General features: G+C 56.0%; 1 protein-coding gene across 4 annotated transcripts in view; it reads left to right on the top strand.

Annotated features, from left to right (window-relative positions):
- Nucleotides 1-17,234, top strand: part of RAB37 (RAB37, member RAS oncogene family) — a 69,435-nt gene extending 52,201 nt beyond the window's left edge. The window contains exons 1-9 of one of the 4 annotated variants that reach the window (XM_007454382.1): nt 8,910-8,921; nt 12,335-12,445; nt 13,418-13,459; nt 13,969-14,035; nt 14,138-14,190; nt 15,162-15,227; nt 15,799-15,855; nt 15,933-16,009; nt 16,204-16,309. In XM_007454382.1, coding sequence (XP_007454444.1) covers nt 8,910-8,921; nt 12,335-12,445; nt 13,418-13,459; nt 13,969-14,035; nt 14,138-14,190; nt 15,162-15,227; nt 15,799-15,855; nt 15,933-16,009; nt 16,204-16,309 — 591 coding nt within the window. Of the gene's footprint in view, nt 1-2,851; nt 2,963-8,909; nt 8,922-9,531; nt 9,638-12,334; nt 12,446-13,417; nt 13,460-13,968; nt 14,036-14,137; nt 14,191-15,161; nt 15,228-15,798; nt 15,856-15,932; nt 16,010-16,203 lie in introns of those variants that run through there. The other 3 variants (XM_007454380.1, XM_007454379.1, XM_007454381.1) reach the window with 3 other exon arrangements.
- The last annotated feature ends 1,466 nt before the right edge of the window (nt 17,235-18,700 follow it).

Below are 18,700 nucleotides of genomic sequence, written 5' to 3'. Positions count from 1 at the left end.
GAGTGGCGGTGGGGGTGGGGGTGGTGGGATGAATTGGGTGATTGGGATTGACATGTATACCCTAATATGTGTAAAATGGATAACTAATAAGAACCTGCTGTATAAAAAAATAAATAAAATTCAAAAAAAAAGTCCTATGATAAACCATAATGGAAAAGAATATGAAAAAGAATATATATATATATATATATATATATAAAACTGAATCACTTTGCTGTACAGCAGAAATTAACACAACATTGTAAATCAACTATACTTCCATAAAATTTAAAAAAAAAAAAAAAGAAGGGAGAACAAAGACACTTGTCTGAATGGTGGTGAAGCTGACACAGATTTCTGTCACAACCACAATTAATTAACAGTTTCATAAATGCTCCAAAAGAGGGAAGGTGGAGTAGAAAATCTAGATCTGAGGTTGACATCTGGCTTCTCCAAGCAGTAACATTTGGAGCCCCCTTGGAGAAACTTTAGGAAAATCCTGGCAGCTTTTGAGTGGAGAGAGAAACTCCACTGTGTCTCTAAGGTAATAGATTAGGCAGACCCACCTGTAACATTTGGGAGACCAGGGCTAGAATACAAATGGTGGCCCATAAACCATATGTCTCAATATTTTAATGTTCTAAATCAAGCTAAAAAAACTATCCAATCAAGTGCATCTGATCTTCCTACCTTGACAAAAATACTGGCCTACTGACCCAGAAGCTGGATTTGAATGTAGGATTCTCAGAAGTTCTGCACCGAAATGTGGCAGCCTAGTGACAGCCATCTCCCGGTCCTTAGCCCTCCATCCACAGACACTCCCCTGCCCTTCTCCCTCCTGCACATTCCACACCCCAAAGGTCCTCAGGAGGATGCATGTAGACACCCCAGCCTTCACATCCAAGCTCTGTTCACATCCCTGCAGAGAGCCACCCCTTGGCCACTCCTCAGGCAACTCTAGCAGTGAGCTGGGAGCAAAGTATAGTCTATAGGAGGGACACGGGTCTTTGGACCACTCATTTCACGGGGAGGGGCACAGGCAGAGGATGACCAGGGCTAAGGGTGGTCCTGGATTTAGGGGGAAATCATTAAATTTGTAAATTGACCCACTCTGAGCTCTCCATGGTGGCCCAGAAAAGAAGTCTGTAGCGTCATCAATTGATTTCCTGATGTGATCATCTTCACGGGGCTGATGTTTCTAAAAAGGCCAATACGAGAGCATCGTCCTGGCCCTGCCTCCAGGCAGGATTCACCTGGATCTGAAATGCTGAACCCCGTCACCCCGGACTGTGAGCTCACTGAATCAGAAGACGTCCTAAGAAGATGGAACTGTTTTCATATGAGAGAAGAAAGTGATGAGGACTCTTCACCCTGGAAAGGAAAAGGATATATCCTTTAGTAAATGAATGAGGTGGGCACGGATGGACAGATTGACCCCTCACATTCTGGAATATTCTCTCTAGGAAGCACTTCCTCCAGCTTGAGGAAGTTAGATTTGAGATGTGAATTATTAAAGCCGCTACACACAACAAACAAATGGAGCCTTTTAACCCGGGAGGAAAATAAAAGCTGAATGGAATTTGGTTCGCGAAGTGTGGGTGGGGGACGGTAGTCAGAGGAGGTCCAAAGGCAGCATCATGGATAACCCCATGCTTGCCCTGCTACCGAGTCAACGCCACGGTCAGAGCAAACAGTGCTGGCGCCCACGGCTCTGACCTAAGGAGGCCCTGTCAATCTTCATGCTTTTACATTTTTGGTTTTTTATGTCTTTATGTTTTTCCAAGTTGAGCTAAAGTTGGCATCTCCTAAGCCTTTCCAATGACTCTGAATGCTTGCCTTTGGAAAGCGGCTACTGTCCACTTTGAAACTAAGGCATTCACCCATTCATTCATTCATTGAGCACCCACTGGGTATCAGCCTCTGGGTGCATGTGTATTTCTTCCCTACTGCTTATGATTTTCTTTCAAATACAGCACCTGAACTTCCAGCTAATTCTCCCCACTTACTTCTTCCAAGTTCAAAAGTAGCCAGACCCTTCTTTCCCAGACTCTGCTTCCCTTTGAAATGCTGTCCTCTCCAAGGCCAAGTGCAAACTCTTCCCAAGATCTATATCCAGACATCCTGATTTTTTTTTATTCTATAGACTTTCCCATACAGGAAACCCATTGTGTTAATCCAGGTCTTCCAAGAAGCAGATGCCAAAAGGGAATTAAATGCGCAAGGATTTTATTAGGGGAAACACCTACAAGATAAATGGGGTGGGAGCCAGGAGAGGTAGGGAGAGCGGTGAGGCCATGGGGGAGGGCAGGTCTGACCCCAGGTGAAGGAGGGAGAGCAGCAAGGTTGGGTAGAAGCATCTGAGGCTGCTGTGAAGTCTCTGGAAGGTTCTGTAAAACCTAGAGAGAGTCCTTGAGCCTAATTCAGCTTTTAGGGGAGTCTTGTGTCTCCCAGGAATAGATCTGCCTCAGTGTTCCTGCCACGCTCCACCTTTGGCCAGGAAGTCCCCGTGGGAAGCATGGCCTCAGCACAAACACATCAGTGATGGATTGGATGGCAGAGTGCAGCCACAGCGGCCTCAGTCAGGAATGCTCCTGTGTTTGGAAGTCTGAGAGGCACATTCTCAAGGTCACCTCAGATGCTAATTAACTTGGGTTGAAACGAGATTTCCTCTGTGCTTTCATGCTGTCCTCAGTGGTTTCAATAGGAAATCCAGAGTTTGGCCTGTGTCTGTGTATGTGTGTGTGTGCGGGGGTGGATGTGTGCGCACACACGTATATGTATATTTAGAGAAGCCACTCCCGCAGCCACCAGGACCTCTCAGCAGCCTAATCTACACTGCAGGCCCTCAAACCCCTCTGCTGCTCCCTTTCAGACCATCCTGGTGGGCGACAGCGGCGTGGGGAAGACATCTCTGCTCGTTCAGTTCGACCAGGGCAAGTTCATCCCGGGATCCTTCTCAGCCACCTTGGGCATTGGATTCACAGTGAGTACCTCTGGGCTCGGGGGGCCCTGCTGGGCCTCTGACAGGGTCCCGGCAGGAAACAGGTGGATGCTCACATCGGATCATTCAGGAGGTTTAATAGAAAGGCCGTTTACCAAGATGCAGGCCATGGGTGGGGAAACCAGGAGGGATGGCCCAGGGCCCTTGGGCAGTTTCAAGGTGTCCATCCCACCCCAAGCCTGAAAATCAGTGAGGAGGGCACCGTCACCAGAACCAGGGACGAAGGGGGCTGCGTGGGCAGGGCTGGGAGGAGCTGCCACCCTCGGTGGTGGAACGGGGCAACCAGTGCGGTAAGTCGGCCGCCCTCCCGGGGTGCTCTCCTTCTGCTTCCCCTCCATCTTCCTCCTGGGCTCCGCTCCAACTAGTAAGCAAGGGAATATCTTGATACAGACACAGGGCAAGAAGAGCCTGGAGAGGCAAAGGGATGCCTTAAAAGTTTAAGCACAGGGCTTCCCCGGTGGCGCAGTGGTTGAGGGTCCGCCTGCCGATGCAGGGGACACGGGTTCGTGCCCCGGTCCGGGAAGATCCCACACGCCGCGGAGAGGCTGGGCCCGTGAGCCATGGCCGCTGAGCCTGCGCGTCCGGAGCCTGTGCTCCGCAACAGGAGAGGCCACAGCAGTGAGAGGTCCGCGTACTGAAAAAAAAAAAAAAAAGTTTAAGCACAATCCAAACTTGGCATTGTCACGTGGGTCCTAGAGCGCTGGCAGGTCAAGGGTTAAAGTTCAGGTTTTAGCACTCTGTGTCTCCCTGGACACAGCCTCAAGTTTCCTCTATTCCCAGCCCTTCTGTGGGCCAGGAAGCCCTCGCTCTAGCTCACATCCCCATTTCTCTCCACTTTCACCATGGCTGCCGGCTGCTGTCAGAAGACCTTGAACCCTGGGGAGGTCTTTGGAAGGGTCTCGGCCCTCTCTTGGACAGTGGCAGGAGCAGCAGGACCCTCTTTTGGGGTCTCCAGAATCCTAGTCTCCAGAGATGCAGAAGAGCAAATGTCATTTCTTGGGCAGCATGGGTATTTGAAAGGCCAGCCCCCGGGACCAAACAGAGCACCAGGCCTGCGAGGTGCTGGGACACAGCAAAGCCACGCTGGTGGGAAGAGAGAGGGGACCCCGAGAATCTGGGCCTGCCCACTGGGTCGCAGTGCAGAAGGTAAGGGCCCACGACAGAGCAGAAATGAGAGGCTGGCCAGGGTGTGCGCCAGGGCCTGGAGTGAGGGGCGGGGCCGAGCCCCCGGAGGGCGGGGCTGAGTCCCAGGGGGGCGGGGCTGAGTTCCAGGAGAGCGTGGCCATCCTGGCAACGCCCAAGCCTTGAACCAGGCTGCCATGAAATGAACGAGGATGGCGGTGTCAGGCGTCCTCCACCGCGGGCCCACGTCACCTGCCCCTCAGCACCCAGGGCACACGGTGTCCCCACAGTCACACTCCTCACTCACTCCACCCGCTTCCTTCTGCCTGTCAGAGGACAGGAGGCAGAGAGTGGGGTGGGGAGTCTGATTCACACTCCACAGAGGCACAGGGGTGGGACCTCCAAATTCTGCCACCAGCCTGGTAAGAAAAGTGAGGCAACTCGCCCGTGAGAAGGAAGAAAGTGTGTGGTCAACAGGGCAGGCTGGGCTCTTCCCCTCTCCTGGGCCAGGGCCTCCAGAGCCTCTGCTTGCCTGGCACCAGTCAGCAGCTCAGGACAAACCTGAGGGCAGCTTATGCTGAGTGAGGGCCTGAGGGCCCAACTCAGGCCTGAACCTGGGCTCTCCTGGGTCAAGTACATGACCTGGGAGCAAAACGGGTACATAGTCTCCCCCTCAGCTGGGACACAAACCTAGGGGAACCCCCATACTGGTGGTAGAGGGCAGGAACAACAGCCCATGATGGGAACCACACCAAGGACAAGTGACTGACCCTGGGCCTAGACACACTGCCCAGTTATATACAAAGAGGTCTGCAGCTCTCGCTGAGAAAATGTCTGTCTCCTCCGCAAGCCCCCTTGCCACCCCTCATCTAGCACTAAGGACCCTCAATTCCTTTCCTTTCCAGAGACAGGTCTCTTTCCAACCCTCTGCTCAGAGCAGCTCGATCTTTGTGGAGCAGCTGAAGTCTCCTGTGTTGTCTGACAAAGGGGCTGGAGGGCATTGGGGTCTCCTTCCAATATCAGTGGTCTGGGGAGCCCCAGAGGGCTGGGCTGCAGGACACTCATTTGTCTGTCTGTCATTTGCACAGAGGTTTGAAACACTGCCGACAGCTGGCCATGTGCAAGTGCCCTGTGGCCAGCCCTGGTTGTGGCTGAATTCCCGGTAACTGAGGTCCTGCTGGCCTAGCTCATTAGGCTGAGTGCAGCCTGGGCAGCAGGAGAGGGGAGGAGTCCTTGATCTTTACTTTAAAGGAGAGAGAGGTGGGGAATTCCCTGGTGGTCCAAGGGTTAGGACTCTGCACTTCCACTGCAGGACAGCAGGGGTCATGGGTTCAATCCCGCATGCCATGCGGCCAAAAAAATAATAATAATACTAAAAAATAGGTAGAGGTAAGTGGGGGGACCACCTGGGGTCTGCCCTCAGGCCACTTCTCAGAGCCTCTGGAGCCCATTGCTTCTGGAAGTGGGACCGGCCCAGGTCCTGGGTAGATGCCTCTCAAACCAATATCTTCCCCAACTACTCCATCATCACCTCCATCAAACTGGCTGCTGAGTCCTGCGGATGGGTTTACTGGGGTGCTGACACCGACCGGGCTCACACAGTAGTTGCTCCAGCTGGCCCCTCCCCTATGCCAGTTCAGGTCCTCCTGGCTACCTCTTGCCTCGGTGTGCCCCAAACTCTGCAGTCTTGCCTGAACACTGCTGTAAAGTTCATCTTCCGAAAGCCTTGCCCCCGCGCCCCACCACCAAGCACCATCAGTCTCACTACCGCCTTCCAATAAGGTCAAAACTCATCTGCCAGCTGAAGTCTTGCACAGTTTAGCCTGGTGGTTTTTCAAGCACTCACGTAATGCACATGAAAACCTCCATTTTGTCTGCGGTGCAGATCCCAAGCTCACCCACGCACATGTGGGGACCAGGATTTGCATGTTGTCAGCTGCCACGGACTCTGATTGCAGATGCTCCACGTGCCTCAGCCCCCCAGCCTCTGTCTTGGTCTCCCCTCCACATCCTGACCCTGCACTCACAGGGCTGTGCACCTTTCCCCACAGCTCTGGGGGTTTCTTCAGGCCCCCTCTGCTCGCTCCCCGATCTCCTCAGCTGCACACGAAGGCCCCCCTCTGAACAACCATGAGGTTTCAAGAGGCATCATCACCTCCTGTATCAGGAAGGGGTGTGGCTGTGTGGGGTGACTTGTGCACAGGAGGGCAGGGACATCTGTTAGGGGTAATGTGGGGTGTATGTGCCTTCTGGGTTTGGAGGTGATGGGAGGGGCTGGGGTCATTTAAGAGGTGCTTTCCGGGAATTCCTTGGCGGTCCAGTGGTTAGGACTCCTCGCTTTCACTGTCGAGGGCGCGGGTTCAAGCCCTGGTAGGGGAACTAAGATCCTGCAAGCCCCATGGCACGGCCGAAAAAAAAAAGAGGGGCTTTATTTGGAGGGTGATTTGTACATCTGGGGACGGCGTGAGACATGGGGGCCAGTTAGGGGTGTGTGTTGGTGGTGTGGGATGAGCTGTGTCTGTAACTGTGATGTGGTGAGAGGTGTTTAGGGGGAAGTGAGGTGTGTGTTTTGGGAGGGGTGGTCATTTAAGATGCGTGTTTCGGGGGGGGGCGTGTAAGGCATTGTGTGTTTATGGTATGATATGAGGTGTGCCTGTGTTCATGATGTGACGTGTGTTTGTGGGATGATGTAGGGTATGTGTGGTTGTGGTGTGTCATGAGGCGTGTGTGTGTGTGATTGTAGCTGATACAAGACGGTGTATGTGGCTTGATTTGAGATGTGCATGGTGTGAGGGGTATGTGTTTCTGTGATGTTGGGTGTATGTGAGATTTGAGGTGTGTGTGTGAGTTGTGTGCATGATGTAAGGTGTCTATTTGTGGTGTGGCGTGAGTTGTGTGTGTCTGTGTGGGGTGTGAGGTGTGGGTGGGGTGACGTGTGCCTGGTGTGAGTACTTGGGGAGATGCAGGCTGGCCCAGCGTGTACACAGCACTAAAGAGGCTGTCGGGAGGCCTGGACCTCCCAGCGGTTGTGCTCTCCAGGACACCGATCTAAAGAGCCCCCATCCTTGAGTGGCTTGTGCTCCCTCCCTTTGGGGCAAAGCCTGCCTCTCCTGCACCCCCAATTCTGAGCACCCCTGACCCCCTCTCGCTTCTGCCTCACTGGCTGCTGCCCTTGAACACCCCGCCTGACGCCGCAGTGTCCCAGAGGACAGTGTGTAACACTCTGCATACAACGCAGCCCACAGGCCCCAGACCCAGCGGGCCACACAGGCATGGCCCAGAAGAGGGCAGCCGGGCCTCCCCCGGGGCCACCAGCCCACTCGGACTCCGCTGCAGCGTACAGCAAGACAGTGCTTGCATTTCTCCACTTCTGGAGCGTTCACACTGATGGGCAACCGTCTCCATCCCAAACCTGTGCGCCACAGGGCAAAAAGGGTCTTGGTGGAGCCAATGTAAACCACAGCCGGAGGCCAGAAATCAAGGCGTCGGCAGGGCCACGCTCCCTCTGAAAGCTCAAAGGGAGGGTCCTTCCTTGCCTCTCCCGGAAATCCTTGGCAGTCCTTGGCTTGTAGCTGCAACACTCCCATCTCTGCCTCTGTCTCCACATGGCCATTTTCTCCCCATGTGTCCTCTTCTTATAAGGACCCCAGTCGTACTGGATTAAGGGCCCACCCTACTCTCTATGACTCCATCTTAAATAATTACATCCGCAGTGACCCTACTTCCAAATAAGGTCACATTCCGAGTTACTGGGGTTTAGGACTTCAGCATCTCTTTGGGGAGTGGGGGGAGCATGATGCAACCCGTATCAGCTTGGTTGGCAGTGGAAGGCCAGGGAGGACCAGGCCAGGTCCCCTCTCTCCTTCCTCCTTGGTCATTACCCACTTGCGCTGAAACCCTCTCCCCTGCAGGGTTCCTGGATGAGCCCTCAGGAGCCCGGAGCCCAGGACATTGAATAGACTGGGGCGTTATGTGCAGCCAGAGCCTCTGGCACCCAAACAGCAGGCAAGAACATGCACACCTGCAGGGTTGTGTAGAGCTGCTCCTTGCCCAGATATGGCTCCCCATTTGAGTCCCTCCCTGTGTGCAGATGAGGTTATGGCACACCACTTCCGGCAAACAGCTCCAGCTGATGCCAAAAGTCACATGGTAGGAGGCGGGTGCACTATGGTCACCCATAAGCCATGCCTGCCCCTTGCCCCTCACCCCAACATGTAGGTAAAGAGGTGCAGGGCCCCTGCCTCTCCTCACACCCTTCACACGGTTCCTTTGTATTGCACCCACCCTGTTCCGCGGGAACCTGACCTCACTTATATAAGACGTTGGGATAGCGTAATTGAATGGTTAGCCCAGGCCAGGGCCCCTGAACTCCGCTATGGACAACTCCGGACATACTCTCACCCTCTGTCACCAGGAGCTGCAGTGTTCCTTAGATGTCCTGGAGACTCTGCTCAAAATGATTCACCACAGGGACTTCCCTGGTGGTCCAGTGGTTAAGACTTTGCGCTTCCATTGCTGGGGGCGTGAGTTCGATCCCTGGTCTGGGAACTAAGATCCCAGGTGCCAGTGCAGTGGAGCCAAAAAAAAAGATTCAGGACTTCATGAATTCTTTTGATACCAAACGTTTAAGGCCTACTCGGTGCCAGGGGTCAGCTCTGCCTTCGGGAGCGCCTGGATTGGGAGGTGTGCAGGGAAGCCCACCTCGGAAGGCTCTCCGGGGTGGGCACATTCTGGGCGCAGCCCAACAGGGCAGGCGGAAATGGGAGGTGTCAGAGTCCAAGCACCGGCCAGGGGCCCCGAAGTGCAAATGTGCTGCAAGGTGAATATCCATCGGTCGGTAAACACAATTACATTCAGATGATGTCGAGCTGGGGTGCATTAGCAAAAGCGAAACTGCCTGAGAGCTGCGCTCGGAACGCACGCCTCCTCGTGAACCCCGAGCCGCGCTGCCCAGGGGCGTCTCCAGCCTTCCCCGCCCCCGCTCCCGGAGCCACCTGTTGCCCGCCAGCCGGATGGAGCCCGGGCGCCGCCTCCTGGCCACGCTGCGCAGTGGCAACCCGGGCGCGGGTCCGCGGGTCCCAGCGAGGCCAGACCTTCCCCTGAAGGCGGGGTCTCCAGGGACAGCTCCCGGTGGGAACCTAACCCCGGCAGCTGGCAACCCTGGGGACCGGTCGGTCCTAGGGCTGGATTTGGCCCACGCTCTCAGGCCAGTGTGGCGCACGGGGGCACTCCTGCCCCTCGGGAGCTGACCCTGCGGTCCTGCGCGCCCCCGCGGGACAGCCCGCTCCCCGCCAGTGTCTTTCAGGTGGCGGACGGAGGGAGGAGCCTGTCGGGGTCCGGGCCGGGGCGGTGGAGGGGAGGAGTGGGTGGAGCCTAAGGCGAGGCGGTTCCTGTGCCGTCCCTCGCCCGCCGCCCGCCCCAGCTCACCTCTGGTCCAGGGACATGACGGGCACGCCTGGCGCCGCTGCCACCCGGAACGGCGAGGCCCCCGAGCGCTCCCCACCCTGCAGTCCGAGCTACGATCTTATGGGCAAGGTGGGTGGGCACTGCACCCAGCTCTGGGGACTCGGTGCCGGCTCTGGGGGTCACCCCTCCCCGCGCTCTTCGCCCTGAGACCCCGGCCCTCCCCGCCCAAGACCCTTGCTGGCTGCGTCTGCGTTGGACTCATCCCTTCCCCCCAGGCAGCCGGGTCTCCCAGAATAAGGAAGGAGGGTCGAGACAGCCCTGGGCCCACGCCAGCATCCAGGGATCTGGGCTGGCTCCGTGGGAGAAGGGAGAGGAATGTCGGAAGGAGCGAGCGACTCCCCACCCAGAGGACCCCAACCCCATTTTCTTCTGCCACACGCCGGCCAGTACGAGCCCCAGGAATCCCATGCTTCTAGGTAGGGTTTGAGCGCACAGCCCTCCAGGGTACAGGCACCCGAAGCGCTGGGAAATAGGGCTGCCTGGCGACTCAGAAAGGACGCCCCCTGGCGGCGGGGGAACTTGCAGTTAATGCCCTTCTCCCAGTTTCCAGGCCTTAGGACTGAAGATCTTTAGGACCCCAGCTGCCCCCAGGCGCTACCCCTTCCCTTTCCACCCCTGCAGTCACTGCCCACACCTTCTTCTGGGAGGATGTTGCTAGCCAGAATGCAGCCCCGCATGGGAATTTTTAGAACCTGAGAAAGATCTGGGGCATTAGGCACAAGTCTCCCACCTGGGAGAGCTTAAGTCAGCTGTCTGGGGCTGGTTCCCTCTGCGGGTGGCCCTGAACGGAAGCAGGTGGGGCTGGTGGTGGACACTGGTCTGTCTGCCCTCCCTCCATGCCCTTGGAGCAGGCAGGTACCAGGAACTCTGAAAGAGGTGCTGAGAGAGCCCAGAGCCTCCACTCTTCCTCTGTAGGGTTGGGGATAGATTAGCGAAGGGGCCGCCCATTTCATGCTACATGGCCTTGAAGGAGACCTGCCTCTTTCTGCACCTTGGATTCCTCCTGCAACCCCCCCTTGTTTCAGGGGAAGCTACTCTGCAAGTCACCCACCCAGAGCCGTTGCGATAAGCGTCCTCTGTGGGCTCCAGGCAGGAAGTCGGCCCCCACTGTGTTCAGGGGAGGGGAGCTGCTGAGGGGCAGCCCTAGACCGCTGGGAACTGCCTGTACTCCTTGCCTGACAAGCCAGCTGGGTGTTTGCCTAGGAGGTGGCAAGGCTGGGCAGCTGTTTGTTTGGTGGACTTGCCTGGCTGGGTGGGTAGCATCATTTGCTCAAGGCAGCCATCAACTGTAAAGTACACAGGTGCTTGCCCTACCTCCCTCTCTCCCTCCTTCCCCATCGGGTACTGGGACCTAGGAGCCAGGGAGCAATGCAGGCTCCAGAGGGCTCCTTAGTCCCCAGCCTGCCATCTGTCCCCTGGGCCAAGTGGCATCTGTGGAGAGTTGGCCTCTGGCCCCCACCAGCCTTCGTGCCCGAGGCCTGCCTAGGAGACTGAGTCCAGGATGGTCTGGGAAGAGCCTGGTGGGAGCTCCTTGGGGAGGATTAGAGGGGATGGGGCCACAGGCAGGCAGCAGCCACCCCGGGCCACTCTTCTGGAGTCAGGTGGTTCATGCCAGCATTGTTGACCCTAGACATTAACGGAGTCTAGAAAGGCCTCAAAGAAATTATCCCTCTTTCCTTCTAACCACTGTGGAAACTGCCACAGAAGGGTTAAGAAATCTTCCCGAAGTCCCCCAGTAACCCACGTACAAGCCAGGACCCCAGCCTTCATACACCTTTGGCTCAGCCCCCCACCTCTCCACCAAAGTTAGCTAATCCCATACCCCATGCCCACAGCAGGAAAGCCCTTGGGCTCCGTTGTCAAGGTCAGAGCCTCAAAAACAACTCAAACCTAGTCCCTGCTCAGCCCATTAAGTATCAACTCGGCCTGTTGGGAAAGTTCCAGCATTAGGTCTGGACCTCTGTTCTCCAAGATTGAGGAGTGACTGGACAGAGGGGTCCCCTCCCCCGCCCATGGTCCCCAGAGAAGATGAGCAGAGACTGGACAGACAGGAAAGGGACAAACATACCCCCACACACACTCCCTCCTGCTCTGCCACCTACAGTGACCAGGGATGCCAATTTTCAGCCATTTGTCCCACGTGGGAGGTTTCTGCGGAACGAACTTCAGACTAAATGTCTTTCCGCTTCAGTATAAATTTCAACCTTCCCTAATTCATGCAAGGCTTTTATAAACATAAAATGTCATTAGGAACTTCCAAATAAATGTAACCAAAAGTAAAACACCCGAACAAAAGTAAGTTTAGAATATGGCTTTGCAAATGACAGAGCCGTGCCCCCATCAGATTCTGATACACTCCCTTGGGTGGGAATCCCTGTCCGAGGTATTAACACTTCTCTTTCTGGCACCATAGCCCCGCCCACGTGTGCACACATGCGTGGAACACACACAGAGAGGGAAGGGATCCGAGCACGGTGCAGAGTCGAGACCACATGAATGTGGTTGTTCTCTGGGGCCACCAAGCACGTTTGAGCTCCTATTAGTGCTAAGTTGGCAACTCAGGCTTCCAGGAAACCAGATGAGGACAGGAGGGTCAGAGGGAGAGCCTGAGAGGCAGCCGGAGCCAGGGAGTGTGGAGAGGAGAGGCAGGGTGAAGGCAGCAGCAGGCTTTTCCAGAAGCAGGTGCCCTCGGGGCAGTCGGCATCCTTCCCTGGCTCTCCCTGGAAGCCCAGCTCCCCACTAACTGCCTCTGCCCCCATCTCCTAGGTGATGCTTCTGGGAGACTCAGGCGTCGGCAAAACCTGTTTCCTGATCCAATTCAAAGATGGGGCCTTCCTGTCCGGGACCTTCATAGCCACTGTCGGCATAGACTTCAGGGTGAGGTGGCTGCAGGCTCCTCCTCCAGCAGCGAGCCAGGAGCTATGGCTCAGGCACGGGACACGGTCCTCTCCTCACCTGCGCTGGCTTCTCAGGACTGCTGTGGCTCACCCTAGGGCACAGGATGCTCCCCTAGGGACCCCAGAGGTGGCCAGCTTAGAGGAGTCTGGGCTTGGGGAGGCGCTCAGAAATGAGAGACTGAGTCTTAAAATCCTGCCCCCAGCCGGGCAGATATATCCCACAGTGCTAGCTGGGCCCCCCGGCAAGACCTGAGGTCAGCCAGTCTTTCTCGAGTCCCGGGAAGCCCAGCACGGCACTAGGTGGAGGAACTGGGCTAGCCCTGTGGGGAGAGAGCAGCTTGCCAGCATCCCTCCCTCTCACCTCGATGAACCCATCTTTACAAATGGGCATCCCGGATGCCGAGGGCTCTGAGCACTGCACACGCGCAGGGGCCAGGAGAGTGAGGGTCTAACCCTGGCAGGGGTGCTCTCAAAGGCCAGGTGCCTCCCTCTCAGTGCGAGGGGAAGCTTCACTGAGGAGAACTAGTGGACAGCCAGGGGAAAGACGGCCCTGCAGATCCAGCCTCTGCGGTCCCCGAGATGCTGGTGGGCGTCTCACCTCTAAGAGCTTGGAGGCTGGGCTCCGCCTGTGCACCTTGCTGAGCCCGGGCCGGGGCGAGAGGAGGGGTGCGGTCAGGCAGGTTCTCAGGCTCTCCCTGCCTTGGCGTGTTGTGAGAAGGGCAGACGGAGTCCCCAGAAGAGATGACTCCAAAGTAGGGGTACCTGGGGACAGAGTCCCACTGCCCTGATGGGGCGATCTGGCTGGAGACGTCTCCGGGGCTCACCGGACCCCCGTGGCCCTGGGGAGCAACCAGACAGGATGTTTGCTGTTCTGAAGGATTCAGCAGAAAGCAGAAACCGAGACTCCCCTGCCCTCCACGCCCACCTCTCCCTCTGCCCTTTTCTCTTTCAGAACAAGGTGGTGACCGTGGATGGTATGAGGGTGAAGCTGCAGGTGAGACCAGCGGCTGGGAGGGCTGGGGTGTGGGCAAGAGGATGGGGGAGCCTGCCCAACCTCCGCACCCAACCACAGGAGGCCTGCGGCCCTGCGCTCAGCCTGGGCTAACTTCCTGTGGGGGCCAGGAGAGGAAACGGCTTTTGTTTGTTTGATGTCTGCAGAAAAAGCCGTTCCCAGGCACCCTCCCTTCTGTCAAAGGCAGCAGCTCTAAGTGCTTTCGGACAAGCTTAGGCTCGCTCCAAATCGTCCCCAGTTTCCCAGGCCTCATCTGCTCTAGGAGGTTGGACACCTCTAATCCCTGGGCTGGGCCAGAGGCAACAGCACCGAACGAGCTTGAGAACTCATTAACTACTGCCATCCGGGACATCATCAGATGTTCACAAGCCCATGAGAAACTAAAGAAGGAAACATCTCACCTCCCCGCCCATCCCTCGTACCACAACATGGCTTTCCTCTGCCCAGCACAGTCCCTGCCCCCTTCTGACCATTTGTCCATCCCTTCCTAGATCTGGGACACCGCAGGGCAGGAGCGGTTCCGCAGTGTCACCCACGCTTATTACCGAGATGCCCAGGGTAGGTCCCTCACGTGCTCCACCTCCACCGCCCCACCAGCCCACTTGTAACATCCACCCTTCTGCCCCAAGTTCCCCGTGTGACCTCTCTCTCCCCCTCCAGCCTTGCTCCTGCTGTATGACATCACCAACAAATCTTCCTTCGACAACATCCGGGTAGGTCCTCCCCACCCACCACTCACGAGCAGGCAGGGCAGGGCCTGTGCAGGCCAGGGCTGCTTCCTGCTTTGTGGGAATGGGTGGAGCATGGAATACTGCTGCCTCGTTAAAAACACCGGAGCTGTGACTCAGAAGTAATAAACTACTCCTGGGTAGTTGATGGGCATGTGGGCAAAAAGGCCAAGCAGGCTGTGTGCCACCTGCTCATCCCTGACTGTGATTCATGGAGCATTTCATGACAAAATGTTCAGAAAGTGCCCAGCTCCACCCCGGACAATTACCCACAGAGACCAAGGGGAGAGCCCAAGCAGAAAAGTCTACCCATACATCCACCCCAACTTTCAAGAAGGTGACTCAGGCAGACAAAATGAGTGGCTCCATCCTCACAAGCAAACAAATAGTCGAGACAGTAATTCAACAAATACAAACACTGACTCTGTGCACAGCATGGTGACGATTTCACATGCTCCCTGACCTCAAGGGGTTGACAAGCAAACTGGGGGAACAAGACATACAGATGTATGTATATATATATATATATACAGATGTATATATACATAAAACTGCTTATAACCTGGATGGAATCCATGGCACTCCTCCTGCCACCTCCAACCCCATGCTCATGGCAGACATCACTAATCAATCACAGTATTTTTGATCACTGAGCCCTTATGGGGCCTTAGAATCCTCAACAGGGCACTGGAGGAGACTGCTGGTGACTACCAGCTGATTTATGAGATAAAGCCTCTGTCACCTCTGTCTTTCATAGAACTGAGAGCTACACTGCAAGGGGTTTAGAGCTACTCAGGACTGGAGAGGCCCAAACAAAGATGTAGATGAGAGAATGCACAGGGCATTATGATCGGTGTTCGGGGCAGTGAGTAGTCTAGGATAATCCACAGGGCAGAAGAAGGAAAGGCAGGAGGGAGGAGGGGAACGGCTGGGGCTCAGCGCACCCCCTCCCACAGGCCTGGCTCACTGAGATTCACGAGTACGCCCAGAGGGATGTGGTGATCATGCTCCTAGGCAACAAGGTGAGTGGCTCCAGGGCAGGGTCAGCCCACCCTTCTCCCACTGCCACAAGAGTATTAGCTGGACATCCTTCCAGCAAAGCACTCTTTACAGCCTCCGGTTCAGGAGTCAGACCTATCTGGAGGCTTCAGCCCATCATATCTGCCCTCTTAAAGCTTTGGAAATGGCCCCCTGCAGGGAAAGGTCAAGCTGCTTCCTGAGAGATCCAGGGATGACCAGCTGCTCAGCCCCTATTAGATCCTAGGGACTAGATACACGGATTAAGAGCTGTGTGTGGAAAGGGTTAACCTCAAATACTGTCAGCCCTTCGAGGCTGGCCACCACCCCCTTGCCAAGCAGAGTTACCCACCTCCCTGAGTTGGGGTGAGATTCCCCTGCTGGGAGCTGGGTAAGAACTTGAAGAAGGCAGAAGCCCTGGCCCCAGGTGGATCATACCACCCGCAGTCCCGCAGGCTACCAGCAGAGGGCGGGAAGTGCCTGCTCCCAGGGCAGAAAGCTGGGCCAGCGGGGCAGGAGAGGGGCCATCTGGGGTCGAGGCTTCCTTCCCCAGAGTGACCCACCTGGGCTTGACAGGCGGATGTGAGCAGTGAAAGGATGATCCGTTCAGAGGATGGAGAGATGCTGGCCAGGGTAAGTGACTGCCTGGGGGGAGGGCGGGTGGGGGCAGCCGGAGACTGGCCACTGAGCATAATCTCACCCTCTGGCAGGAGTATGGAGTTCCCTTCATGGAGACCAGCGCCAAGACGGGCATGAACGTGGAGTTAGCCTTTCTGGCCATTGCCAAGTGAGCGCTGAGCCGGGAAGGGAACGTGCAGGGCAGGGTGGCACCATCTGGGAATTCAGTAGGGCCTGGCCCTTGGCCCAGTCCCCGGTCCCAACTATATTCTGCATTCGGAGGCCCCCTGGCCCCGGGCCGTGGGAGTGGGAGAAGGCTCAGTCCCTCACTGCCTGCCAGCCCATTTCTTCCTCCTCTTCAAGGGAGCTGAAATACAGAGCCGGGCGGCAGGCTAATGAGCCCAGCTTCCAGATCCGAGACTATGTGGAATCCCAGAAGAAGCGGCCCAGCTGCTGCTCTTTTTTGTGAATCCCAAGGGGCTGAGAGGACGCTCCAGAGACGCACAAGGATGCAGCCTTCTCCCTCAGACCCGGTTTATTCTAAGCAGCTGAGCCAATGAGGAGAGAGTTGGGGGACCCAGTGCACAGCCCCTCTGTACTCCTGCCCCTATTCTAGCTCCTGTAGCTTCCCTGCATCCCCGGAGGAGGGTAAAATATTTTTATTTCATTTTAATTATACATAATCTAATCAAAAGGGCACCAGAAAACAGAGGAAGGGAGCTGGTGCCCCTTTTGCCTTCTAGTGCTAGGACTCAGGGGACTGGGCCTCCCACCTACCCACGATGAGGGTGATATTGCGCCAGCTCAGCACCAGGGGGCACTGATGCACTTCTGGGGTATGAGGCAGGTAGTGACCCCATTCCCACCCTTCAGCTGGCAAGAAGCTGAGCAGACCCAGGCCTTCATTTCCTCCAGCTCCCCAGAGAACAATCTTCCCCAATAAGACAGGGCCCTTGTGCCGGGAGCTAGACCAAAGCCTCAGGAAGATAAGAGATGTGGAGATTGGGCAGGGACCCAGCTCCCTGGGGGGAGGAGGAGAGAGGAGTAACAGAGATTAGGTCTGTCTGTTAGGCTACCTCTGGCCTTACTAGCCCCTCTCTGGGAGGTGCACCCCATTCCCCCCAGCCCAAGAGCACATTAGGGCACCTGGAAACATCTGGTTCCTATTCGCTGGACCTCAGATCCCAGGGGAGCCCCTCCTCCCTGAATCCCTGGCCTTATCTTCCTACCTTTCTGCCTGTGTCCCCAGACACCTACAGTTACTGATAGGGAAAGGTTATTCTTCTGTTCCAATCCTTTGGCAGGTATGCAGCCCACAGGCTGCTTCTTCAAGCAGCTGTAGTGCTTCCACTGGATAAAGAGCCAGATAAAAAGAAAGCCCTGACTCCTGGAGTAGGTGGGAGGTAGGAGTGAGCAAACCTCACCCCATTGTGTAACCCCTAAACCCAAGGGCCATCTCCTCCCCCATCAGCCACATCCTTTTCTTCTCAGACGGACATTAGGGCCCAAACTGCTTTATCTCCCTTCGTACTGAGCCAGGTTAGGGAGTGAGAGGTCATCCATTTCTGGGAAAATCAACGCATTGTATGCAAAACAAGGTTATGTGGGTGAGGGCTTGGGGTGGGGAGACGGGCAGCAAGGAGTTTACATGCTAAAGGAGTTTACATGGGGCCAAGGTCACATGTCTCCCAAAGCCCTGACCCCAACAATGGGAAGAGGGCAGGAGACGTGCAGATTATGACCTAGAGGCACCTTTACTCCAGCTCTGTTCACCAGGGGTGGGGAGAGGGGTGAGAAAGGTATGCACTGTACATTTCTGCGGCTGCTGCATTTGCTTTCAAGGCAGAAATCTTGCTCCCAGAGCAGTCAGCACGATAAGGAAGCTCTCCAGGCCTCTCCCAGGCAGAGCAGGGAGGAGCCTGACCTTGCCAGGTTCTTCTGGGGCCCAAGGCAGGTCGCAGGCAATCCAATCACATGGGCTGCTCTGGGCCTTTAGCATTTGTGTTTTTCAGAAGTAAATGGCAGTATTTTGGAAAGTACACCCTGTCCATTGCTTCTTTGAGGTGCACATGATGCGGGGGTTGGGGGGTGCGGGGGCGGATCATGTTGAAAGGATTGTCGTTGCTTGTCACTGATTGCCAAAATCATTTGCTCCTCATCCTTCAATGTCCCCAACTGGTCACCTCACCCCTAACAGACTGCCCCCACCCTCTGTGACCAGCCTCTCATCTGAAAGTAGGAGCTGAAAGAAGGTTTATCTTACGGTCCTAATCATTTTTCCTTCTCTATTGAAAAAAGCCAGGGCTCCTTTTCCTATGGAATGTACCCAGAGATTGGTTACCTGACTCTGATCTGCCTCTCCCCAACCCCACCTCCCTTGCCAAAGGCTGACGCCAATTCCCACGCCATTGTCCCTAGGTGGCCTGTCTTGGATGGGCAGCCCCGTGAAGCCTTGGGCTCTCTGCTGGACCCTCACACTATCCCAGCGAGGATCAGAGCCCGCACCCCTATTAGCAGTTCCTGGGACAAAGCAAAGTGGCCCCACAAATGGGAAAATCTCGTTATTCAAACTACTCTGTTGGGTCCGAGGTGGACCTCGTTCTTATTCGTAAGACCGCTCTCAGCACTGGAGCGGCATTGATTTTCCTGGCAACAGTCGCCCCCACCCCCACCCCCAGCTGGAGTTGCACACTTTGGCTGAAGGCTGTTGAAATGTTAGGGTCCTTTACCCGAGGGTTGGCTCTCAATGCCCGAGACAGGTGGAGGGAAATCAGAAAAGATTCTGCGGGCCGCTCTGCCCAGTACCAGGAACTCGCCCCCGCCCGGCCCTCCCCACTCCCCTCCCCTCCCCCTCCCCCCC

The sequence above is a fragment of the Lipotes vexillifer genome, unplaced genomic scaffold (genome assembly GCF_000442215.2).
Source record: "Lipotes vexillifer unplaced genomic scaffold, Lipotes_vexillifer_v1.1 scaffold518, whole genome shotgun sequence".
Taxonomy (NCBI): Eukaryota; Metazoa; Chordata; class Mammalia; order Artiodactyla; family Lipotidae; genus Lipotes; species Lipotes vexillifer.
Note: the sequence above shows the minus strand (reverse complement) of the source record. Positions and strands in the feature narration are given on the sequence as shown.